The 27,253-nt window shown below is 42.6% G+C and overlaps 1 protein-coding gene across 2 annotated transcripts in view; it reads left to right on the top strand.

Annotated features, from left to right (window-relative positions):
• Positions 1–688: 688 nt before the first annotated feature.
• Positions 689–27,253, top strand: part of LOC136144514 (ATP-binding cassette sub-family C member 4-like) — a 195,078-nt gene continuing 168,513 nt past the window's right edge. Inside the window, exons 1-5 of one of the 2 annotated variants that reach the window (XM_065902420.1) lie at positions 689–1,010; positions 6,921–7,031; positions 7,581–7,701; positions 22,157–22,381; positions 27,114–27,203. In XM_065902420.1, coding sequence (XP_065758492.1) covers positions 937–1,010; positions 6,921–7,031; positions 7,581–7,701; positions 22,157–22,381; positions 27,114–27,203 — 621 coding nt within the window. In that variant the 5' untranslated portion in view covers positions 689–936. The remainder of the gene's footprint in view (positions 1,011–6,920; positions 7,032–7,580; positions 7,702–22,156; positions 22,382–27,113; positions 27,204–27,253) is intronic. The other variant, XM_065902419.1, reaches the window with a different exon arrangement.

Below are 27,253 nucleotides of genomic sequence, written 5' to 3'. Positions count from 1 at the left end.
TCATTCATTCATTCACACAGCATATTCTAGGCACTTTTCACACACACTGTCTATCTACCAGTGAGACAACCATGTTGAACCCCAAACTTGGGTCCAAGACCTTGGACAAGTGCTGTCTTTGAGCCTCATCTTTCTTATCTGTACAATAGGGATAATACCTTCTTGAACAGCGCATTGTTAGAGTTGAAAGTGAGGTAAGGTCCCCAGAAATGTACATATGTATTTTGTGACACTGTTTTACTTACCTAAGTTCTGAACACATGATGAAAGAAATTAGGAGGCAGTTTCTCTCCCCCCAGAGTCCCCTTTCCCAATCTAAGAGGGCAGCAAAAAGCTCAGAGGCTGCATCACAATGCAACGTGTGAGATTCCGCAGGACATCTCACGTGGGCTGTTCATGCCTTCACCCAGCTTTCTTCACCCAGCTTTCTCCAGGCCTTCCCTGCCGCCCATGGGGAGCTTTTGAGCAGAGGAGGGCAGAGCCTGAGCCTGCCCTCTTCGCCTCTGGGTGAGTGCCTGGGCTCAGAACAGGAGTTTCAGCGGAGTTTGCCGCCCAGTGGGATCCTTGGAGCTGGTTTGCTCCTGGTGTCCGGTCTACCCCCCTCCATCAAAGAGCCTGTGGCCTTGCCTCCCACTCGCATGCGGCTCCTGGAAGCTTTGGCCTGACTGCCTCTTCGTCCTGCAGCCCCACACACGGCCCTACTTCTCCCAGAGCGGTGACAGCAGCGCAGAGTCGGTGACCCGGAGGCGACCCGGGAGGCTGCGCAGTCCCGGGAGGCGGAGACCTGGCGGGCTGTGGGTGCTCCACCCCGAGAAGCCTGTGGTTCCCGGGGCCCGCCCAGCAGACCGCGAAGGCGGGCTGGTTTCCAGGAGCCGCGGGAGCCTCACCGCGGCCAGAGCAGCACAGCGCCGCTCCACGCCCGCCCCGGCCGGCACGATGCCGCCGCGGCACCCGGAGGTGAAGCCCAACCCTCTGCAGAAGGCGAACCTCTGCTCACGCCTGTTCTTCTGGTGAGCGCCCCCCGGCCGTGATACGCGGCAGTCACGGCGCCCATCGCCGCCGCGCCTTTCGGAGACAAGTGTGGGCCCTCCCAACGCTGTCCTGCTGCCCCCTGCACCTCGGGAAGGCGGGGCACTACTGGGCAAGGAAGTGGGGAGCAGGGGTGGCGAGGGGACCCGGGGACCTGGTGGCGGAGGTACAGGGTCTCCGTGCCTTGCTGCCGGCAGCCCCTCCAGAGTCAGAGAGCAGGAAGCGGGAAGGCTGCCAGGGGGAATCCCAGCCCAGTGGGAAATGCACTGAGCACCCCGCCTCTACTCTTCCCGGCTTCCCCTGAGCTGCTCAGGAATTCCCAGTTCTGAACTGAAGCGTCACACCCCACCCCCCACCCCGTCCCCAGCCCCAAGCAAGCGGCTTATGAACAGCTTCCTTCATCTAATTAGTGCCCTGGACCGTTGTTGTTGTTCAGTCGTTCAGTCGTGTCCGACTCTTTGGAACCCCGTGATGGCAGCACTGCTGGTCTCTGTCCCTCATCGTCTCCGGAGTTTACCCAAGTTCATGTCCTTTGCATCCATGATGTGATGTCATCTATATAACTCATCCTCTGACACCCTCTTCCCTTGCCCTTAATCTTTTCCAGCATCAGGCTTTTTTCCAGTGAGTCATCTGTTTGCATCAGATGACCAAAATACTGGCGTTTCCGTTTCAGCATCAATCCTTCCAAAGAATATTCAGGGTTGATTTCCTTTAAGACTGATTGGTTTGATCTCCTTGCAGTCCAAGGCACTCTCAGAAGTCTTCTCCAGCGCCACAGTTCGAAGGCATCAGTCCTTCAGTGCTCACCTTCTTTGCCATCTTTCAGTGATGTCCCCGCCTTTTCCCACATGCCCTGTGTGGCAGTGTGTTCCAGCTGCCCTGGGTCCCCTCTGCCCCCAGGTCTGTGACCCTGTGTTTCTTTCCCTCTCCGTTTCTCCCTGTGTGGCTCTCACTGTGTGACCTGGTTCCTAGTTGTGGCAAATTTCACGTGGGTAAAAGATGAAAGGTTTTTTATTTAATGATTGGGAACACTTCTTGAACACGTTTTCTTTTGCCTGGGACACACAGCCAGGGTTGGAGGATGTATTTGATCAGCCCCTTTCCTTATTGTGACTGTTTCCACTTCCACCTTTGAGGATCACTCTGGGGATAGAGTCTCTGAAGCCTGCGAGGTCTTTCCCAATCTCTAGCCTTCAGAGAAGCAGTGCATGGTCTTGATGCAGGTGGTCCTGCCCAGGAGTCATTTGGTCCTGAAACGACTGAAGGGTCCCTGAGCCCAGAGGAAACACACAGATGAAAAACAGCTCAGAGTTGAAGCTCTTAACTAAAGTGTTCCATATGGTAGCTGGGGCCACTAACTACGTGGTCCTGAACCTTTGGGCTTTAATCACACTTGGATGATTACTAGTTGTTTTATTTCTGTACCCTAACTCATTTATATTTCCCCCAATTCTAGTATTTCCTTCTTTTATGGAACAGACCAGGGAATCTCCAGGTTTTGGGAGCTCCTATGCTTATTTTGATGATGGTGTATTTAGTGTGTATAGCTTCATCTCTTGGCCATTTGGTTGCCCTTAAGGAAAGAGGGGCCTAGAAGAAGGAATATGGGTGTGGTTACTGTAAATAATAATAAAGTCAAAAAATTTCTCCTTAACTTCTCTCAGGGCAAGGAATTTTCCAAACCCCTTCTGTTTGTGAATTTTCAAAGTGTATGTGCCTGGAAATGGGAAGGTGAGGACTTTTCATTGATTTGGGTAGGCACCCATTTCCAGTTTTCCTGCTGGAGGGAAAGGCACTATTACCTCTTATTTTATACTTGAAGGCACTGAAGCAGAGAGGTTGAGTAACTTGCTTATCGCCACACAGCCAGTAAGTAATGGAGCAGGATCCCAAGTCAAACAGTCTGGCACTGAAGACGGTGTTCCTTGTATATGTAACTGATGTCACCAAATTGGTCTCCTGCCTTGTGCTGGGCTCCTAGCCCAGGCTAAGACCCCTTTTCTGGGCTGAAGAGGTTGCTTTTCCACGCAGATTCCCACAGCCAATAACTAAATTGATGGTGAGACTGGAACAGCAGAAGTTTTTTTCAATGAGCAAAGAATGGAGAAACGAGAGCTTAGTTCACAAATCAACTTTTCAACCCAATTTGGGTCAAGGTAAAAGCAAGGAAATTGAATCAAGAGAGGGAGGACTATTCATGACTTATCTGAGTACAAGGGTCTGGTTTGGACCTGAAGGGCAACACTCATTTTTAGTCCTTGTGTGGATTGTTGTCATGACCATTGTCAGCTGTCACGGCACGGATGAGGATGCCATTTAGCATACTAATATATTACAGCGAATGCAAAAATGAGGCTCAGGGTCTAGGGGAGGTTAGGTTTTTCACCATTTTGGGCCTGAAAGTGAAAGTCGCACAGTCGTGTCCAGCTCTCTGCGATCCCGTGGAATATAGCCCACCAGGTCCTCTGTCCATGGAATTTCCCAGGCAAGAGTACTGGAGTGTGTTGCCATCTCCTTTTCCAATTTTGGGCCTAGCTAGTTCTAACCAGTTTTTATTTTTCTCTGTAACTTCCTCCTTTGATCCTGAGACTCAGACAAAAGCAGGAAGTAAAAGTGAAAGAGTTAGTCACTCAGTTGTGTCCAATTCTTCCTGACCCCACAGACTATAGCCTGCCAGGCTCTTCTCTCCATGGGATTCACCAGGCAAGAATACTGGAGTGGATAGCTAAAATAAATATGATTGTCACCTGGCTGAAGTCCCAGTTCCCAACCCAGGTAAAGACCAGATAAAACTAATGAGGCAGTTGGGGATATACGGAACAAAAAGCAGGAGGAGAATAATTGTAAAGGGTCCTAAGAATGGTAGAAGCCCAGGAAGCTGAGATTGCCCTTTTGATACTGTCCCACCCAAATTTGTTCAGTTAGGGCCCTTCTTGTTCTGAGTATTTGATCAAGCGACTTTCTCTTCATTGAATTTTTATTGGAGTACTGTTGATTTACAATGTTGTGTTAGTTTCTGCTCTACAGCAAAGTGAATCTCTTATACATATACATATACACACTCTTTTTTAGATTCTTTTCCTACGCAGGCCATTACAAAGTATAGAATAGAGTTCTCTGTGCTATACAGTAGGTCCATCTTGGTTATCTGTTTTATATATTATAGTGTGTGTATATGTCAATCCCTGTGTCCCAATTTGTCCCTCCTCTCACCCCCTGGTAACCGTAGCTTTTTCTTTTTTCCCAAGATCTGTGACTCTAAGTCTATTTTGTAAAGAGTTCATTTACAGCCTTTACTTACATTCCATATATAAGTAATATCATATGATATCCGTCCTTCTCTGTCTGCAAGCAGCCTTCTCTAACAGTCAGGTTACACTGTCTTCTATTCGACCACTCATGTTAACATAGAAACAACAGGAAATAGTTGCAAGGGCACGAATTCCTCCTTGATCAGAGCCACCAGGTAATCAGGAGCTATGTAGTGGTCAAGTGTCATGTGGACCAGAGGCCCAGTGAAGATTTCATCTTTCTAAAGTTAGAGCTGGGTTCTTTAGTTGCCCAGGCCACTGTTCGAGTGTCCCCCCCCCCCTTTTTTTTTGTTGTTTTTTTTTAATAGCTTTGGCTTTATAAATTGTTTCTTGTGCTAGGCTCACCAAGAATGCTACAAGGGCGACAACTCCTTCCATTACCAGTCCAGTCCAGCTCCCTCCTGACTAGATGAATGGCTCCATTTAGATGGGAGGTGGGGTGAGTCTAATTAAAATCTGAATGTGACCTGGATTGGGGTGTGCGCCTTGTATAGCCCAGTATCCACTAGTAGAGTTTTCTTGGAGACAGTTGATGGCCCAATGTGGGTGGTCCTTGCCCCATGGGCCTCGAGGACCCTCAGGGATGCACTGTCTTTGGGTTTTCTTGAGTCATGTTTAGACTAATGGTGGTGCCCTTCTGTCAAGGATACTGCCTCCACAGACCAGACTCCCCCAGGTCTGGTATGATCCTGTTCCCAGAGCCCTTGGGCATGGTCAGTATCTAGAGTCGGTCATGTCTGGAGGCGGAGGGCTCATTGGAAATATTGGTTGGGTCCCAAGAAAATAGGGATTTGACTAACACATACGCCTTTGCTGGGGTGGGGTGGCAATGGGGGTAATCTTGATGTCCCTGGGCAGAAGCCTGGGTATGAAGGGATTAAACTGTAGTTTGGTGATGTTCTCAGCTGTTAGTGGAGTTTCCTGAAAGTATAGGGGGCTATATTTATTCCCTGATTGAGGCTGAAGGTGGCAGACCCCACAGTCAGTTAAATTTCAGCCCTTATGAAAGTCTTGTGTTACATTTGAAAAGAAATTAATCTGCCAGGAAGTGATAATGAAACGTAAAACCTGAGTTCTATTCACGAAGCCTAAGAACGAATTCTGGGGAACTCGCAAACACACAGGCAAAGATTATTTTAGAAGATAGAGATACAAAGTCCTCAGCATAGACTCTGAGAGGGCATGAAGGGCCCCCAAAAGGCAAGGATATTAGCAGTTTTATATCTTTTCTAGTATTGATCTGTACATTTTTGGTTGATTCATGACTTTAATATACATCATTTTTGTTCAATTAATGTAAACATCACAATGTCCATTTTGTCAATGTTATGACTTTCTTGGATGCCCCAGTTTCTCAGTTTCTCTAGACATTGCAACGCCATCCCTCGACCCTTTCTCAAGACCCCAGACCATTATTTAGGGACCAAATGTATGTTTTAACTGCTAATGGTCTTCTTGCAGGTTTCTCTTGATAAACTAGACAGCAGTTAATAATTGTCTTGTCCTGGGTCAGAATGTTTTATGACCTTCCAGACCAGGAAGGGATTCCTCTGAATGCCTGGAAATTGGAGCAAAGAGTGAGATGCTTACTTGAGAAGAGAACAATTGAAATTAAAAAAGGAATTAAAAATTGAAGTTAAAAAAAGTCTTACACTGTCTAGCAATTTCTGCTTCAATTATAGGGAGGACTATAAGAAAAATCAATGTATTCATTTTAGTTGGAAAGATATTATTTATCTTTAGGACATCTTCAGACGGTCGGAGTCAGAAAGAGGCTCATGTGAGGGGAGTCTGACAGGGCTGTAAGGAGGTCAGAGTCCAGAGCCTGTTAGACTCAGGGTGGTGTATTGTAACCTGATCCCCTGTAAAATTTCCTTTGTGTTATTAGCTGAACTAGGGAGGTCTTGAGACTGCAAGGTTGCATCTTATGTGAATATGACTGAGGCATTCTTGAGTCTGGTGGGCTTTCCTGGTGGCTCAGTGGTAAAGAATCCATCTGCCAGTGCAGGAGACATGGGTTCAATCCCTGAGCCAGGAAGATCCCCTGGAGAAGGAAATGGCAACCCGCTCCAGTATCCTTGCCTGGGAAATCCCATGGACAGAGGAGCCTAGAAGGCCACAGTCCATAGGGTCACAAAATCAGTCAGACACGACTTAGCCACTAAACAACAACAGCAAAATCATTGAGTCTGATACAGTTCAGAAAATTTAAGTGCTTGGTAATACAGAAATGTATCTACAGCCTTATCCACAATGGCCGTTCAGCTCTATTCTGTGCTCCTGAACCAAGGTAACATTATTTTGATTTCTAAATGTATTTTTTGTAACAATTAAAGTAGATGTACAATGTATGTTCAGTAGACCACAAACAGGGTATTTTAGTTAAGTTATATTCTGTGTAAGCCAGAGTGACTTATCGACACCCTGATATTTGTGTCTGTAAACATGTCTCATTTTCTCCCTACATCTTTATATAGTTAAAATGTAGACTTTTTTAAAACAATGTCCATGAATGTAGGATTTTAATTAAAGATATGTATTTTGAATACATGTTGCTCTCCTTTTAATGTTTAACAGGTGGCTAAACCCCTTGTTTAAAATTGGTCATAAACGGCAATTAGAAGAAGATGACATGTACTCGGTGCTTCCGGAAGATCGCTCCCAGCGCCTTGGAGAAGAGCTGCAAGGGTGAGCACAGACATCAGGGAGAAGGGAGGGAGAGTGAGAATTTCCATGTGGGGCTAAAGGCTTGTGGGGAGGGGGCTTTGCCTTCCTCTGGGGTCTTCTGAGCCTCCTTCCTTGACACTGAACCCTCACCCCTTCATGCTGACCCCGGGCTTAGCCCACTTTGGAGGTTGGGGGAGCCTGTGTTCCCCGTGAGAGTGGACGTGGAGGGAGCCCGCAGCCATGGCCCTGGAGACCTAGCTCTGGCCCCAGAGGTGGGGTCCCTGGAGGACAGTGTCTGCCTTTCTCAACTGCTCATGACCTGTGAGTCCAGCAATGCTTAGCAGGAATTTGTTTCTAGAATCTGGGACTTTTCTCTGAAGACCTGGTCTGGTGCTTTTCCTGGTGCTTCAGAGTCTGCTCCGCTCATCTTCTGGGAGCCCTACGAGCAGTTAGCCAGCATCTGTGGGGCCCCTCAGAGCGCCCTGTAGTGAAGGCTCATCTTCTGCTCTGTCCCCTCCCCTGTTTTCTATGGCAGGGCTGGTCTTCACGGTGCTTTGTTTCTCTCCGCAGGTACTGGGATCAAGAAGTGTTGAGAGCCCGGAAAGATGTGCGGGAGCCTTCTTTAGTGAAAGCAATCGTAAAGTGTTACGGGAAATCCTACTTAGTTTTGGGAATGTTAACATTTCTTGAGGTAAAAGCTTAGCTTTTCCATACCGTGCATTGACCTTGAGTATATGTGGGTCAGTCCTGAGATGGATGGACTGAGGCAGGGAGAGGACAGTGGTTTAAGGTCTAAGGGTAAATCTCATCTAGGAATCATGATGTAGATCAACAGTTGTATTTGTCTTTCGATTAGACAGATTCTTAAAGGACTTGACCTCTGGAGATTACTGTTTTTCTTTTAACTGATTAAAACAGAGTGTAATGGAAGGATAGCAGCACTGGAAAGATATTTTATACCATGTTAGGATGTTTTTGGTGCTCAATATAAATATTGAGTGATCTTACAACCTCAGGGAATATGTGTCCTGTTGTTTGGAGGAAGTAAACTTCAGACAACAGGGTCAGGAGATGGCAACAAACATAACAGATTCCAAAACAAAGGCCAGAAGCAGAGTTTTAATAAATCATTCAGACAGTAATTTGAAGTAGAGAATTTATGTGGCAACAACAGACCTATGTTCAACAACATGGAACTGAACATTATTTTTCATACAAAATTAAAAGCACATTGTATTTCCTTCCTTACCACTTGTCCAGTCCCCATCTCTTCGAGAGAGACAAGCTTCATCTAAGTTATTTCATCTGATTGATGACTGTCATTTATAACTTTATTGCTGCTTCTGTCTTGGGTATTCCTTTAGAAAAGGTGTATGGATTCATTACATATTCTAATGTATTGTTTATAGATTGTAAGATAAAGTTAAACATGTACTGAGGATACTTTTTAAGTTGATCTGTCCTTATACTTAGAAATGTCTCTTAATAGTAGGCTTTCCTGGAGGAGAGTTTTGACAAAATGTGATCCACTGGAGAAGGGAATGGCAAGCCACTTCAGGATTCTTGCCTTGAGAACCCCATGAAAAGTATGAAAAGGCAAAAAGATAAGACATGGAAAGATGAACTCCCTAGGTTGGTAGGTGTCCAATATGCTACTGGAGATCAGTGGAGAAATAACTCCAGAAAGAATGAAGAGACAGAGCTAAAGCAAAGACAACACCTAGTTGTGGATGTGACTGGTGATGGAAATAAAGTCTGATAGATTCAAGGGATTAGATCTGATAGACAGAGTGCCTGAGGAACTATGGACGGAGGTTTGTGACACTGTACAAGAGGCAGGGGCCAAGACCATCCCCAAGAAAAAGAAATGTAAGAAGGCAAAATGGTTGTCTGAGAAGGCTTTACAAATAGTTGTGAAGAGAAGAGAAGCTAAAGGCAAAGGAGAAAAGGAAAGATATACACATTTGAACGCAGAGTTCCAAAGACTAGCAAGGAAAGATAAGAAAACTTTCATCAGTGATAAATGCAAAGAAAGAAATGAAAACAATAGAATGGGGAAGACTAGTGATCTCTTCAAGAAAATCAGAGATACCAATGGAACATTTCATACAAAGATGGGCACAATAAAGGACAGAAATGATATGGATCTAACAGAAGCAGAAGATGTTAAGAAGAGGTGACAAGAATACATAGAAGAACTATACAAAACAGATCTTCATGACTCAGATAATCACAGTGGTGTGTTCACTCGCCTAGAGCCAGACATTCTGGAAGGTGAAGTCAAGTGGGCCTTAGGAAATATCACTAAGAACAAAGCTAGTGGAAGTGGTGGAATTCCAGTTGAGCTATTTCAAATCCCAAAAGATGATGCTATGAAACTGCTGCCCTCAATATGCAGGCAAATTTGGAAAACTCAGAATTGGCCACAGGACTGGAAAAGGTCAGTTTTCATTCCAATCCCAAAGAGAGGCAAGGCCAAAGAATACTCAAACTGCCACACAATTGCACTCATCTCACATGCTAGTAAAGTAATGCTCAAAATTCTTCAAGCCATGCTTCAACAGTACATGAATCAAAATCACTGCAGATGGTGACTGCAGCCATGGAATTAAAAGATGCTTGCTCCTTGGAAGAAAAATTATGACCAACATAGATAGCATATCAAAAAGCAGAGATATTACTTTGCCAACAAGGTCCGTCTAGTCAAAGCTATGGTTTTTCCAGTAGTCATGTATGGATGTGAGAGTTGGACTATAAGGAAAGCTGAGTGCAGAAGAATTGATGCTTTTGAACTGTGGTGTTGGGGAAGACTCTTGAGAGTCCCTTGAACTGCATGGAGATCCGACCAGTCCATCCTAAAGGAGATTAGTCCTGAGTGTTTTTTGGAAGGACAGATGCCGAAGCTGAAGCTCCAATGCTTTGTACACCTGATTCGAAGAACTGAGTCACTGGAAAAGATCCTGATGCTGGGAAAGATTGTAGGTGAGAGGAGATGGGGATGACAGCGGATGAGATGGCTAGATGTTGTTACCGACTCAATGGACATGAGTTTGAGTAAACTCCGGGAGTTGGTGATGGAAAGGGAGGCCTAGAATGCTGCAGTCCATGGGGTCGCAAAGAGTCAGACATGACTGTGTGACTGAACTGAACTGAACTGAGCTTCCTGGTGCTCAGAAGAATCTGCCTGCAGTTCAGGAGACCCTTGTTTGATCCGTGCATCTGGAAGATACCCTGGAGAAGAAAATGGCAACCCACTCCAGTATTCTTTCCTGAAGAATTCCATGAACACAGGAGCATGGTAGTGTCCAGTCCATGGGGTCCCAAAGAGTCAGACATGACTGAACAACTCTTACTCACTCAAATTTGGACTGGAGCCCAGAATAACATAAGACATTTGACAGTTGCTCAGCAAGTAATTGTTGACTTTCCCAGGTCACATATGATAAATGCTTTCCTAGGAAAGGATCATCCCCTTCCTGTGGAACAGAACCTGGGGTCCTGTGTCTGGGCTGGAGCTGCCAGAGCTCCCAGCATCACTCCCTTCCCTGGGCTGCCCCCTCCCCATGGGCCAGGTCAGCCAGGCCAGAGCCCCCCGTGGGGAGGAGCTCCAGCTTCACCATGAATTGTGGAGAACTCATGCACCCTCCATTAAGGTTTCTATCCTGGGTGAGTTCTTATGAGTCCTGCTTGTCTGGAAACCCTGGGGCCTCGTGTAGGTGTGGCTCATGCCAGGTGCTTGGTTGGATGATTGGCCTCTGGGTTTATTGTTGGATCATATCCTGGAGCAGCTCTTTCTCTGCTGTCCCTGGTTCTCTAGTTTTTCTTTGGTACCAGATGATAAAGAGGCTTGAAGGCAAGAGGGTCTCAAAGCATAGCCCATGTGGATTTTCTTGCTGTCCTGGGCTGTCAGCTCCTTAGGTGCGGTCCCTAAGCCTCGAATGGATCCCATCCTAATATGAGTCCCAGGTCTTGGCTGTGGCATTTGATAGAAGAAGCAGACATAGAGGGAGAGGCTACAGAATCTGTGGTTCTTCCTGAGAGGGAATCCGCCCCACTGTGGTGCTGGGAGTGTTGATTTCAAAGTTTTCCAGCCCCAGTAATACTTCCTGCTGGGGATCCAGGAAGGCCAGGCCTGGGGCTGCATAAGGTGCAACTGGTAGAGCCCTGGCCCCTCTTTTAGGAGCTTGACTGTTGGGTGGTCATGACAGAGAAGAGGGAGCAGAGGACCTTGAATGTAGGGGCTCCTCTGTGTGGTAGCACTGCTAGTACTAGTAGCAGTAGCAGTACTAGTTACTTAAATTGATTTTATGAAGCAAATTTCCATGTTGTGATCTATCTGTACTGATTGTTGGTCTTTATATTTTAGATAATGAACGATCTAAACTCAGCCCAGGATTTTCTAAAACACAAACATGTTTCCTTTGTGACCTCCAGCCCTCTTTCAATTCCCCAGGTGCACAGAACGCCCTGTGGATCATCCACGATCCCAAGCAGTGTGCTGTCACCACCCACAGCACAAGCAGGGCCTCCCGGGTACTCCTGGCGGCACCAGTGGGAAAAAGCAGGGTGACGCCAGTCCAGGGTGAGGCTCTTAGGATTCTGAGATATGAAAACCTCTGTCCTGTGAGGACTGAGCAGTATCTGTACCACTCAGAGAAACAGGTAGCAGGCTGTGGAGCCCTTGCAGGTCAATGCTAATTAGAACAGAACAGGCAGAGAGTTCCCAGCACCCTGGCCCCTGTGTGCTCCTCCACGGGGACCACAGGTGGGAAGGACAGGTCTCCACCTGCCTGGGGCCCTCAGGGTGGGGTCCCAGCCTGAAGTCTCTGCCTGGGCCAGAGACACAGAGACCACCTCCCCAGGTCATCAGCGCTTCTCTCTGAGAGGTGAGGTCTCCATTGCTGGTGTATAAGTGGGGTGAACTCAGAGAGCCAGAGTGAGTTCACCCAGTCTCTCCTGAGAGGGGAGGTGTGGCTGGGAGTTATATCCTTTTCCCAGGACCCTTGGATGTGGCCCAGCCTTGTCCGGACACTTGGCCTTTGTCTGAGGCCACTTTTACTGATGGTCTCTGGTTCGGGTGGAGGCTGTGGGGAAGCACATGTGTGTGTAAACCTTCACTTTGGAGCTCAATTGATGCACAGGAAGGAAACAGAATCCTCTGAGTTCCTCTTTGGGCTTTGTGCCTCGACTCAGGCCTGGTTCCCTGAGAGTTTTAGTGGGCTTTTGGCTTTATTTCCCAACCCTTTCTTCCATGTGTCCCTCACTTCCGCTCAACCGAGGAGCCTGAGAAGTGTCTGCTGGTGGCAAAGATACTGTGAGCTGAGAGCTACCACTGAGGACCACACAGCAGGGGAGAGGAGGAGGGGGCACTGAGCAAAGTGGTCGTGGACCTGCAGAGCAGACCTGCTGTGTGCGCCCTGCTGGTTCCTGAGAGCTTAGCATTAGCCATTAGGTGTTAGTAATATCCACAGTGATGACCTTGAGTTATAAATGAGGGTGATGGTTTTCAATCCATTTTCTTTTCTTTTTCTAAGTAATTTTTTAATGTAAAATTTAAAAAAAATTAAAAATTGAAGCATGATTGGCTTACAATGTTATATTAGTTTCTGGTATACATCGTTAGTGATTTAATATTTTATAGAGTACATGGTAAATTTAGTTACCAACTGTCACCATATAAAGTTATTCCAATATTATTGAGTATATTTCCTATGTTGTATATTATAATCCCATGCTTTATTCATTTTTTAAAATTTTATATATTTATTTTTGCCCCCGATTCCCTTTTACTTATTTTACAACTTGGTGTTGGTACCTCTTAAGTTCCCTCACCTATTTCACTTGTTCCTTCCACCCCCTCAATCCATTTTCTTTAAGTAGTCAGGGAAGTAGGTGACTCTTTTTTAAAAGATTGCATTTATAATGGTTAAAAATTTTAGCAATATGCTTAGAAGTGAAACTTTAATTGCAGTCTAGAAAATTTGGCTTTTACACATGACTTTTTCAAGAGTTCTTCCACTATGATCGCCTGTGAGCAACAATGAGTTTTCCAAGCCTTTTGTGAAACCAGCCTCTGCCATTAAGAATAGAGGAGTTGTCTTTCCAGCCCTTCTAATAATGAAAGTAATGAAAAACCTGGCTGTTTCAGAGCTTGCTGAGCTGTTATAGCTCATTTAGTTGTCCCAGGATTCCTCTGAGGGAGGCAAGGTGGGTATTTTCACAGATACAGACTTGGAGGCCCAGGAGGGCACATGATGGGCTTAGGGTCATGTGACTTGCAGGTGGCCGACCTGGTTTCTGAAGCTCAGTGTTCTGACTCCTAGACCCGTGTTCTCTGTGTTCTGGTCTCTCCTCCCACAGCCTCCACTGAGGCTCAGAGCCAAGAGGAGCTGTTTTTCTAGCAACAGCTCTGTGCTCCTCTGTCAACTGCTTTCTATAGTTTTTTTTTTTTTTTTTTTTTTTTACCCCTGTAGATTTTTGAGAACATTTCAAAAATGCAAAAATAGAACAGAATGAAAGGATAACACAATGTGTCACTCCAGAATAGGACTCTCTGACAGAAAGATTGTTGTGAGTTGATTCAGTTTTTGAGAAATAGACACAGGAGAAACCCGAAGACAGAGTAGAAGTTACTCTCCTTTGAGGGACATTTACATTGATAAAGGAAACATCTCTTTGTAAAGGTGTCTGCCTCTCTGTATCGGAAAAAGAAGGATGGCTCTAAATCACAGCAGGATCCTGCTGAACGACAGTCTTCAAGAAGGATGAAAATCTGCATAACACACCCAACCCTGCTGTAGTTTAAGCTGCTTTTCCTGTTAACCTGTGTTAGGTGCCCCATCACCTTTTCTTCTGTCTTTAGCTGGAGATGCATTTAAGGTGGTGGCTTGGGCCATCTCAGGGAGTCAGTCAGCTCTGCTTGATATTTCGCATGTGTATCAGAAATATACATATTAATAAGCTTCTGTTTGATTTTCTCTTGTTATTCTGTCATATATTACAGGGATCCTCAGCTAGGAACTCAGAAGGGTAAAGGGAAATAAGCCCCTATGTCACCCTAGTGAATGTCGCTCAGTCGTGTCTGACTCTTTGCAACCCCATGGACTATACAGTCCATAGAATTCTCCAGGCTAGAATACTGGAGTGGGTAGCCTTTCTCTTCTCCAGGGGATCTTCCCAATCCAGGGATAGAACCCAGGTCTCCTGCATTGCAGGAAGATTCTTTACCAGCTGAGCCACCAGGGAAGCCCATGTCACCCTAAGTCAGCTTCAATAGTTGCCATAATGAGCCATCTTGATTCATCTGAAACTCACTCTCACTTCCCAAGATTATTTTAAAGCAGTTCCAAGACATCATATATTTTTTATCCATAATTATTTTAGTATGTATCTTTAAAAGATGTGAAATCTTCCCTTACTGAACATATTAGCATAAACATTATTGTTATTATGCATAAATATTAAATTTAATATCATCAGTATCTAGCCAGAACTCACAGTTGTCTTTTGCCCCTCTTGCTGTTGGAAACAGTATTAAATAAGGTACATTTGGCTGACATAGGTTATACAGATTGCTTTTCTGTTCCGCCCTACCCTGCATCTCTAGGTTGTTTGTCCTGTAGAGATTCCCACAGCCTGGATTTGGCTGATCGCTTCTCCCCCTGTCAGTTAACATGTTCCTCTGACACCTTAGTTGGTGTTTACATCTAGAGGTTTGATATAACTCATTTGGATTTTCTTTACCCCTTTCATCTATGTAGGAGGTAAGGTTGTATACCTCCCTTATGAGGTACATAACATCTTGTGTGTGTGTGTGTGTGAGATGTTAGGAGCTATTCATGATCCTCTCTCAAGGTCCATTAATTCGTTAAGGGTTGCAAAATGGGTATGTTCTAAGCTCTTTGATTAACCCTGAACTATAGTATTTATAGGAAGAGTAGGGGAAAATAATGTTTTTCATTTTTTAAAACCTGTTTTCAAAATGATGAGGTGGTTCTCCTCTGGGGCTGGTGAGTTTTTATTGTTGTCTGGTTTGGTTTTGTGAATGTCAGTTTGAGCTCATGGATTTGAGCATTTCTGATCTGCTTCAGCCCGTTTCATCTGTTACACTTGTGCCAACCTTTGGCCATCTTTGGACAGTGGGGGTCTGTTCAAGTTGGGTCCTAAGTATTTTGCACATACTCTAGAAGTCTTTGTGAGATTTTTTGTTTTGTTTTGTTTTTTGGTTCCTGGTGTGAGAGGATGTTTCTAGCTCATTTTGTACAGCATTTGCTCCAGCCCTGGAATCATCCATTTCTCTAAGCAGCCCTGACTTTTTTTAGTGTGAAATGATATTCAAAGACTATAGTCTGAATGTTAGAGGTGCTTATTGCTCTTGGTTTTTGTTTCTTGGCTTTTTCATTAGACAAAGTTAGAATATATTTTTTAAGGTAAAGAAATATATATATATATGGGTGTTTCCAGTTCAAGTCAGATGCAGGAAGTTTTTACTTCATCTTATTATGCTTACATCTGTATCTCTTTCCTCCCATCATCTATTCTTTGCTCCATGTCTAAGCCCAACTCTCAATGATATCAACATAATTATTCATTTGTTTTACCTTATAATGTGACTTCTGAAAGCAATTTAAGATTTTTTTTGCACTTCGTACTGTCTTCAGGTCGGTGTATCACACAGAGAATATATTTTCAAATTATTTTGTTTAAAACTACTTTTTAAAAAAAAGTGTTTATTTTTTATTGAAGGATGATTGCTTTACAGAATCTTGCTGTTTTCTGGCATACCTCAACATGAATCAGCCATAGGTATACACATATCCCCTCCCTTTTGAACCTCCCTTCCGTTTCCTTCCCTATCCCACCCCTCTAGGTTGATACAGAGCCCCTGTTTGAATTTCCTGAGCCAAACAGCAAATTCCTCATTGGCTATCTATTTTACATATGGTTATGTGAGTTTCCATGTTACTCTTTCCATACATCTCACCCTCTCCACAGAAGTACCTAAATATATACCCATCCCCTTGGTTAGAGCCATACCAAAAAGAACTATTGGGCATATATTTAGGTACTTTGGTTTAATTTGACCCTGAAATTTTAGGAATTGCTTTTTAATAATTATTAAATTATTAAATGTTATTAAATTTATTTATTAAATATTTATTTAAAATAAGTTTTATTATTTATTTTTATTTATTAAATTTATTTATAATAATAAATATAATTTATTATAAATATTATAAATTATAAATAAATAAATTATAAATTATAAAATAATTTAAATATTTAAATATTATAATAATATTTACTGTTATTAAATAAAATTAATTAAATTTATTTAATTAAACTAAATAATAATTTAAATATTAGATATTTATAAATAAATTATGGATTATAAATAAATAGATAAGATATTATAAATATTATAATAAATTTATTTATTAAATTTATTATTAACTAGCTTATTAAAAATCATATAATGCTTTCATGATTCCCAAATCAAGAAAGGGCTATTTTTAAAGAAGGCTGATGGGGGGATCGGGATGGGGAATACTTGTAAATCCATGGCTGATTCATGTCAATGTATGACAAAAACCACTACAATATTGTAAAGTAATTAGCCTCCAACTAATAAAAAAAATAAAAAAAAAATAAAGAAGGCTGATATCCTTGTTAGCTCTATTCCAATTCTCCTTCTCCTTTTAGAGATAATTTTTCAGGCTAATTTTAATTCATCTTTTATTCATATTTTTAAAATGCCTTTACTGAACATTTTGTTTTTCTTACTGTGCAGAATGAAATATTTTAATTTCATCACTATAATCTCTGGACTTGAGTTTAGAAGGACTTTTCTAGAAGCATGAAATGTGCCATGGGACTCTGGTTAAAACTCTTTTGTGACCGTCGTAACTCCTTCAGGGCAGGTCCATAGCCATTCCAGGCTCGGATGCTGTGACAGTGCAAGAGTGGAGCTTAGCAGATGCATACATGGGGTTAGTCTCTACATCCAGAAACTATAGGGAGAGGAATCTTCAAGCTCCACCCTAATCAGTTGACTCTAAGCCAGTTTCTAGAGACTGGTCCTCGGGCGTCAGAGTGCACTTAATCCCTTCCCAGGTGATGCTAAGGTGCAATCAGGATGAAGACCACTGTGTAAAAGACGAGCGAAGGCTAGGATATCTAGAATCCTGATGGCTATGATTTCCCCAGATTCGCCTCTTTTCCTCCTTATCTCTGGATTTTTCTCAACTCTACATTTTGTCACCTTTCCCCCAGTTCTAAAGATTAACTGCCTATTCATTTTTTTCCTACAAGCTTACTCTTTTCTGCTTGAATGTTTTACTGAACCCTTTTTCTTTGATAGCTTGTTTCTATTTTTGTTTTGTTTGTGTTTTTTTTCTGTGAATGAGATATGGGGAAGTTGGGTAAGAAATGTTTCAAGTACATTAACATGGAGGAGAAATTCTACCCACTGTGGAAGTTCTAGCATCTAACCTAGCCATGCAAGATGTTACCCTGAGAAGCAAGAGGTGGAACCCAATGTCAGGTGCTTTCAGAAGGCTGAACACTCAGAGTCTCTGAGAACCTTGATTAATGGACATTGTAGTATTAAATTAGGCTCTTTTAAAGATCCTTTATGATTACAGAGTTGTGAAGAATTCTTGTGAAAGAGGAAGGACTATACTCAGTTTGTTTGTGGAAAAAATAATCGTGGGGTGGTCATAGATTGATGTCAAAGAGGAAGGGCTTAAGGGGGCAGTGTTTGACTTTGTTCTTGCCAATCAAGAAAATTCCAGTTTGGTTAGCTTCGTGGTTGATAATGAAAATTTTCCCAGTTGTTTTATTTCTTATTAGTTGAAGGTGAGAATCAGGAATGTACAGATGAGAGAAATCCTTGGTGGTGTCTGCCCACACCAGTGCACACGTGGTAGGGGCAGCTCCCGGGAATGGCTGCCACCAGCGTCTGTGTCCCCAGGGTGAGCCACAGCCACTCCTTGCCTCTCTGAGAGTCTCTCCAATACAAGCAGAGTCTTCTGAAATTGGACCTTTCGTTAGGATTCACACCACTGTTTCATTTGGAGCTAATACTTGGAACAGAGCTTTGAGCATATGCAGGAGTTAATCTTCTGGTAGCTGGGAAATCTTTTGCCTGGTTTGCCTCAGCCAGTTTTACCAAATGTCAGAAATCGAAACACAGATTACAAATGCTGCTGCCAGCTCTCCTGTTAAATGACTCTTCATCTCTAACCTTCCCTTGTGTGTGGAGGGGATGGATTTACTTAGTCTACCTTTGATGACCTCAGTCACTTCTGTTCTGTGTGTTCTGGAAGCTTTGAAGAATCATATTTAATATGTGTATTCTTGTTCTCTATGTATACTTTGGGGTTTTGTTTTCACAGTTTTTTGCTATTCACTATTTTGTTTTCTATTTTTTTGAGAAAAATTACTGGAAAATTGTTCTTGCTGGTATTTTTCATATAGAATATAATATCAGTTTTATATTTTCAATAGTTGAAACTTATGCAAGAATGGAAATTCCTTGTACATTGTACTTTTCATCACTTCTCTGAACTGCCATGACTCCTCCTTGCTGGAGGCAAAGTTGTGCATGTGTGCTCAGTCAGTTGTGTCTGATTCTTTGTGACCCCATGGACTGTAGCCCACCAGGTTCCTCTGTCCATAGGGTTATCCTGGCAAGAATACTGGAGTGGATTGCCACTTCATCCTTCAGAGAATCTCCCCAACTCTGGGATCAAACCTCTGTCTCCTGTGTCTCGTGTATTGAGATGGATTCCTTTCCGTTGGTCCATCGGAGGAAGTGTCAAAATAATGCTTAAGAATAGCAAATGACTCTCCCCTCAAATTACATCAGATTAAAGTATCAGTTCATGTTTGAAAACCTTCATCTTTTTGAAAATTTCTGTCCCAAATAAAGAATAATCATTATCAACAAAAAGAAAAAAAAATTACTGATGAGTGGCAGATATGGGTCATTAACTGGTATTAATTCCTTATTGAGGCTTTTGTTCAACTGTTGTTGGTGGTGTTGTTTTTAATATTCATTTGTTTAGCTGTGCTAGGTCTTAGTTGCAGCATGTGGGATCTAGTTCCCTGACCAGGGACTGGACCCAGGTCCCCTACATTGGGAGTGTGGAGGTGTGGAGTCTTAGCCACTGGGCCACCAGGGAAGTCCCTCAACTGGATTATCAAATACTGTTTATCAGTGAAAAAATCCACATATGTTTAGGCAGCAGTGACCTGTCTTTATTTATACTCTTTTTTGCTGGATTTGTTACATTTATTCATATTCTCTTTGGTGAATGATATTACTCTTATTTCTTCTGTAGTTACAAGGACGTTAGGCTCATATGGGGAGCTGAGTAACAGGCAACAGTGATTCCCAAGGAGAATCACAAGTTTCGGGAAAGTCTGGGGTGGCAGGTGTTACTGCTGGGCTTCTGGTGGTTCGTGGCTGCAGCACTGGACTGCCCTAGGCGGCACCTGGGCTGGGACTGCCCACGTGTACAGTTTGATGTTCTTGCTTCTCTGTGTGGGCCTCCACATTTCCATCTCAGGAAACACTATAAACAGTGTGTTTGGCAATCCCTTGTATGAGGGTCTCTTCCAAGAGCTCTCCATGCCACTTGGGATGGATGACAGGACATGGTGGAAATGTATGATAAGTAATCATTTTACTCAGGTCTGATCATCTTACTTATACTTCAACTAAATAGTGTTTCCTTTATCCTCTATAGTAGATGAAAATCTCCATGACTTCATGGAAGGAAAAGCAGTTGGTACAGCCTGTGAACGTGTGTGTGTGCATGTGTATAGTTCAGGACAGAAATGTTGAGGTTTAAAGAGACACCCATATGAGGGACTCAGCCATCTGTTGGTAAATATCCTGATCAGACACTAGCTGGCTGAGCAGAAAATGCTTAATTATTTGGTGTTTGGTGTTATGGATTCTCCTTCCCTTCCTCTTGTGTGTGGGTTCCTCAGGTTCAGACAGATAGAAGAAAGCTATCAAAACAAACCTGTCAGTTGCTTCCCCTGTCTGTTAGTAAGGCGGGATTGCCAAAAAGGAAAAGCCCTGTTCCTGAAAGATTTCCAAAATTTTGGCATTTTGTCTTTTGAGAAGTCTGTGGAGGAAATGACCTTGAGGGCCAAGGTGTTTACTTTTGGTGACTTGGATTCTTTGAGTGTTTGGTTTTCCTTGATGGTGGAGAAGGAAGGGGACCTTCCTGGGGAGAAGTGGACCTTCAAGGAGTGACCAGAGAGAGGAAGTAGGCTGTGGGGTGAAGTGGCTGTTTGGCAGGATGGGTAAGTGTTGCTGTTTTTTTTGCTTTTTCTTTGAGAAAGAAACTTGCTTTCCCTAAATCTTACTCAGGGTGGAAGCCTCAGTGCACCCTGAGTCAATTGGTTTAGACTTGGGGAAGAGATGATTCAGAACATTTCTTCCAAACAACTAGCTGCAGTGGATGGTGGATGGAGAACCACAGAAGACATAATCTTTTCGCTTGACCTCCACCATGTTTAATTCTTTACTCCAAGGAACATTCTGACTTCTAGAGGATAGAGGCATAGTGGGGCAGTGCTCTTGGGAGCTGAGAGCCTGCAGAGCTGCCAAGCCTGGTTTCTTTGTGGTACTCCAGCTGAAGCTGGTTTCCATTCCCTTGACCTACAGATATGTGGGGTTCAGGGTGGAAAAGAGTGGATGTATTTGTGCCAGTGTCTCAATTTGTAAAGATTCATGAAGAAGGTGATAAAACCGTGTCTCCCATATGTGAACCTGGTTGACTTTCTATTGGGCTGGGGCACTGAGAGTACAGCAGACATGGGTAGACTGTCAGCAGGCTTGTTCATATGGAAGCAGATTTCTTACTTTTCTTCTGTCTCCTATTTCATCTTAAGGTTCAGTTGGTATTGAGCCTGGTTGTCATATTTACTGAGCATCCACAGTGAACTAAGCATGATACACTAAGACTTTACTGTCTTCGAATGTAAAATTTTGCCTTAAGGTTAAACTGTTGCTTGCTTGTCTTATAGGGCATTGTGGATCTGCATATTTTTCTTTTAAATTAGCCATGAATATAGCATTCTGTCAAAATGTATTTTTAGCAGGTAAGATCATGGCATCCGGTCCCATCACTTCATGGCAAATAGATGGGGAAACAGTGGAAACAGTGGCTGACTTTATTTTTCTGGGCTCCAAAATCACTGCAGATGGTGATTGCAGCCATAAAATTAAAAGACGTTTACTCCTTGGAAGGAAAGTTATGACCAACCTAGACAGCATATTAAAAAGCAGAGACTTTGCTTTGCCAACAAATGTCTGTCTAGTCAAGGCTATGGTTTTTCCACTGGTCATGTATGGATGTGAGTGTTGGACTATAAAGAAAGCTGAGCATAGAAGAATTGATGCTGTTTTTGAACTGTGGTGTTGGAGAAGACTCTTGAGAGTCCCTTGAACTTCAAGGAGATCCCAGTCCATCCTAAAGGAGATCAGTCCTGGATATTCATTGGATGGAGGAGGAAATGGCAACCTACTCCAGTATTCGTGCCTAGAGAGAATCCCCTGGACAGAGGAGCCTGGCGGCTGCTGTCTCTGGAGTTGCACAGAGTCAGACATGACTGAAGCGACTTAGCATGCATGCGTGCGTTGGAGAAGGAAATGGCAATCCACTCCAGTGTTCTTGCCTGGAGAATCCCAGGGACGGGGAGCCTGGTGGGCTGCTGTCTATGGGGTCACCCAGAGTTGGACACGACTGAAGCGACTTAGCAGCAGCAGCAGCAGCAGTTCATTGGAAGGACTCATGTTGAAGCTGAAACTCCAATACTTTGGCCACCTGATGCGAAGAGCTGACTCATTGGAAAAGACCCTGATGCTGGGAAAGATTGAGGGCGGGAGGAGAAGGGGACGACAGAGGATGAGACGGTTGGATGGCATCACCGACACAATGGACATGGGTTTGGGTGGACTTTGGGAGTTGGTGATGGACAGGGAGGCCTGGTGTGCTGCGGTTCATGGGGTCGCAAAGAGTCAGACACGACTGAGTGACTGAACTGAACTGAACTGAATGCTAAAAGTAAATTTTGTATTAAGAAAAACTGACATTTCTAATTAAGACTTTTTTCTTTTCTTTTAGGAATGCACCAGAGTAGTTCAACCCATATTTTTGGCAAAAATGATTAGTAATGTTGAAAACTATGATTCCAATGATTCTGCCCCTTTGCGTGAAGCCTATGGCTATGCGGCAGGGCTGAGCGCCTGCGTGCTCCTGTGGGCTGTTCTGCACCACTTGTACTTCTATCACATTCAGCGTGTGGGGATGAGGCTGAGAGTAGCCGTGTGCCACATGATCTACCGCAAGGTGAGTGTCACTCGGTACCACAGTGTGTACCTCCCCTGAAGCATCAGGAACATTTGGAGAAACTTCTCTGTAAACTGAAAATTTCATAACTGGGATTGTTTACACCTTCCCAAAGAAGCTTGCTATTTGCATCAAGTCAAGTTTGTTGTTATTGTTGAAGCAAACTTGGCCAATAAATAATGAAAAGTTTTATTTGAGATCAAGTGAGGGCTGCCTTTGATAACTTTAAGCCATAGGCTGTTGCATAATACCCACTAAATTTGTAGTATTGAATTAATATTAAACTATATTTTAAGTATATTAAATTAATATTGAAAAAGAAGTATCAACATATTAAGTTGATTTTCAATGTCTTCATGCCTAAATCTCATAGTGGAAATTTTTTGTTGTTGCTCAATAAAATCTTAATTTATATCAAATATATATTCAAAAGTGAACTTCAGAGATTGGAGCTATAAAACTATATCTAGAAGCAGAGAATGTATTTGAGAAAGCGAATCATTATAATTTTAAAAGACCCATCTCATTATATTCAATATAATTATGTTAATTAGAGAAAAATATAGAGAGAATTCATGCCAAGTATAGACTCACTATATTCTATAGATGTGATTGTTGTTAATGGTATATTAAAGAAGATAGGGTATTTGAGATAAAACTTGAAATTTTACACTGTTTCATTCATTCTAGAGATAATTTATTGCTCATTTAAACTATTTTAATAGAATATTTCCTTTTATCCCTAGTATGCATCATAGTACTTTTAATAAGACTGATTTAATGTGTTCAGTGATTTTATATTGAGAAATGCCATGAAATTATTCCATAGTTTACCTTGGTCTAAACTAGTATAAAAGGAATAAGGATTTCACATATCTTTACAAAGGTATTGCCACAGATACATCAGTGTCAAGAGCTGAAGTGCTCTGTGTAAACTTTGTCCTGGATACCTCTTTGCCTTAGATTGTTTGCTTTAAAAAAAAAAAAAAAAAAAAATCCTTATTTGACTGTATTGTAGCCTTGAAAATTTCCAAGAGTGAATCTTAAGTATTCTCACCACACATTTAAAATAGGATCACTATATAATGTAGTGGATACTTTAGTGGTTTTACTATAGTAATCATTTCCCAATGTGTATTTATATCAAAGTATCATGTGGTCACATATATATATATTTACACACATATATATTTATATAAATTTTTTTAATAAAGTCCTCATTGAAAGATAAAACCAAACAGCTTAAATTGAAAATATTGCTTCTTTTACCTAGTTGTTACTTACCTAGAGTTTCTATTTCTTCAGAATACTTCTGTCAGCAGAAAGTGAGATGTCATCATATCTTTCCTTGAGCAGAGTCTTTTACGTCTCAGGACTGTGTGAACCTGGGAATCTGACATCTCACTGTCGTGCTTGACAACAGCATCTGAGCTGGTTTCCTTCTGAGGGATGTGGAAATTGCAGCAGTGCCCCACTCTCCAGTCAGGGTCTTCATTGTCATTTATCATCATCTTTGTTACTCTGTTGCATCATTAACCGTTTAGGAGATGGATACTCAAATGTCCCCACAAATTGGCTGAATGTTTGTCTTTTCAGATCTTGCTAATCTCAAGTGAGTGATAGTCACTCACTTGTATCTGACTCTTGGCAACCCCATGAACTCTAGCCTGCCAGTGAGAGGGTAACAGGCAGGAAGGCCAGGGGTCTCCAAACGGAGGAAAGAGGCTACAAGTGCCAGACATTTTTATCTCTCTTAAGAGGCAGGAGGAAACAAACCAGCAATATTTTTTCTTCTCTATACAAATTTAAAAGGAGGTTTCTCTTAAAAATGCTGTGCTTCCGTGACACCTGGTTTCACCTGAAGCTAACTACTCTCAAGCTTGAGTTAACCAATACATTTTGTTTTCTTATGGAAATGTTGTCTTAAGCTATGACTCTATCTTCAAGTTGGTTCCACCAAATGGCCCAACCTACTTATTCAGGTATTGTTCCCCTAATCTATGTAAATGAAACTATTTTGTTGGTAATCTGCCCTTCTACAAGATTCAGGTCAATCGTTTTATGGCCAGGGATGAATTATCTGGTGCCATTCTAAGTTTTATGACATTCCTTTCTTTTCATTAACAGACTGTGAGTGACTATGTAACAATAATGTATCCTGCCTGAGGCCAGTCTTTGGATTAAACCCTCTGGCTGATTCTGTTATCTTAAAACATAAATTATGGGAGTGGGTCTGGTGAGGTCTTTACAACCTCCGGACATTCTTTGGATTCATTGGAGAGTATATAACTCCATTGCTAGTACTGGCAAAGGGGTACTCTTTTGCCCCCTTCTGATGCCTATGTCAGAAGCTTTCTCTAAGTCCTTTATACTTTAATAAAACTTTATTACACAAAAGCTCTGAGCGATCCAGCCTCGTCTCTGGCCCCGGATTGAATTCGTCTCCTCCAGAGGCCAAGAATCCCGCGTCTTATCGTTCAGCAACAGCCTTTCACCAGGCTCCTCATTCTATGGAATTCTCCAGGCAAGATTACTGGAGTGGGTTGCCATTTCCTTCTCCATAACTCTCATAACAATTTTGAAATTTTACCAGAATTGCATTGCGAAAACCTTAAGTTAGGTGTGAGGTGATGGTTTAGTCAAATCTCACTCTTTGCAGCACAGGTGAGCCATTGTCCACCTGTTTTTCTTCCTCTTCCCTCTAACACTTTGAAATCTTTCCTTTTGGAAATGTGATCTGACCTGGCACCTTGGCTTATGTGAATGTAAATATCTCCTAAGATGTTCATTTGCTGGCTTAATTATGCCTAAAATATGGTTCCTATATGAAGTCAGAAATTACGGAGATTATACTATAGACATTACCTGAAATTGCAGAAACCTGGGAAAGACAAATTTGCTTGTGCACAGCCTTGCATCAAGAGTCCTGTTGTTGCAGAAACAATACACTTCTTTTCAGGTTATAGGTGGGTTGATTCCTAAGGGCCCAAAAGCTGGTGCTACAGAGCACTCTGAAAGCATTTGTGGTTCATCCTGTGGGCTCCACCTCCTGATCCCTGGTCCTGGGAAGAAATCAGGTTGAGTGTAAAAAATCAGGTGGCTGCTAAGTTCATAGCTGTGGTTTGTTCTCACCATGGATTCCAGGTTTGGGCATGGCTTCAGGAGATCTCTAAGGCTGCACAGCTGCAGCTCCTAAAATGGCCCATTCAGCATTTTTGCGCTCTTTGCAGCTGAATTTTGCATGATCATTAGGGAGGTATCGTATATAAAGATGACTTTCCATTTTCTTAATATATTGCCACAGATTTGGTAAAGCTACTTTTGACTTTTGATCACTGATCTTTTTTTCATTCTGGTAAAATATACACAGCATAAAGTTTACCATTTTCATTCCTTTTAAGTGCAGCATTTAGTGACATTAGGTATATTCACATTGTTGTGTGACCATCACCATTATTCATCTACAGAACTTTTTCTTTTTGCCAAACTGAACCTCTGCACCCATTAAACATAGACTTACCAACCCCTGTCCCCTCACCCAGTACCATTCTACTTCTTCTCTCTGTGAATTTGACTATTTCAGCACCTCATGTAAGTAGAATCATAAAGTGTTTGTTATTTTGTCTTCAAGGTTCATGATGTCTTAAAGGTTCATCCTTGAAGGTTCTTCAAGGTTCTTCAAGGTTCATCCATGTTGTGGCAGGTGTCAGAATTTAATTCCTTTTTAAGACTGAATAATATTCCATTATAGGTCTATACCACATTCTGTATATTTGCTTATCTGTCAATGGACAGTTGTTTCCACCTTTTAGCTATTATGAATATCGCTGCCATGAATATGAGCATACAAATTATCTGTTCAAGTTTGTGTTTTTAGTTCTTTTGAGTATATCCTTAGTAGTATAATTGCTGTATTATATTCTAATTTCATGTTTAATTTTTGAGGAATGTCCATATTCTCTATCTTCCATTGTGGTTATATCGTTTTACATTGTCACTTGATCACTGATTTTCTTCTTTAACTTGAGGAGTAAACAGAACATTTTTTATAAACTATGACATTTTGTTTGGACCAGTGGCTCCAGTTGGTGGTCTGTTGTGGCAGCTCCTGGTGCTCTTCAGGTTCCTAAGACCTCTAGGGCATTTTTCTTACTAAATAAAGGGATTGTACAACACAGGTTGTGTTTTTTGTAGAGTCAGCAGACTGGCGTTAAGAACACAGCTTCCTCATAGGAACAGTGTTTTGGACATTATACTTGCTCATTGCAGAATGAACAAACTAAGCCCAAAGTGTTTAAATATTGTCACCCACAGAATGAATGTTTATAGTTTTATAGTTTATAGTCCAGGTTTATAGTTCAAGTCTCTGAATTTCTTTCCTTGAGGCAGCCTCTCCACTCTCATCTAATTTGATTCAAAATTACTTGGTTGTCTCTTAAGTGTGAACCTACACCTTTTACTCTTCAGACAGGCCCAAGTTTATTGCAACAGGGTTGGGGGTGGGGAGGTGGGGATTTTGCTTCTACTTCCTGCTCCTCCCTTTGGCATTGTTGAAGCAGGGCTGCCACCACACTGAGGAGTTAAAGTCTGAACAAGGGTCCCTAGAGCCCTGCTGTCAGGGGTCATCCTGCTCCTGCTGACACCACTCAAGACCCCAGGAACACATACTCCATTGTGTTATGTTCTAAGGTGACTTAGGCATTCAGTTCTATGTCTCCTCTTCTCATTTCAGACACTTTGCCTTAGTAGCTCGGCCATGGGGAAGACCACCACAGGCCAGATAGTTAACCTGCTGTCCAACGATGTGAGCAGGTTTGACCAGGTGAGCTGCCTCTGAGGAATCCTCTTCCATTTCCTGTTCTTCTCACTGGG

This window comes from Muntiacus reevesi, chromosome 11 (genome assembly GCF_963930625.1).
Source record: "Muntiacus reevesi chromosome 11, mMunRee1.1, whole genome shotgun sequence".
Classification (NCBI taxonomy): Eukaryota; Metazoa; Chordata; class Mammalia; order Artiodactyla; family Cervidae; genus Muntiacus; species Muntiacus reevesi.
This window is presented reverse-complemented; position numbering and strand designations above follow the sequence as displayed.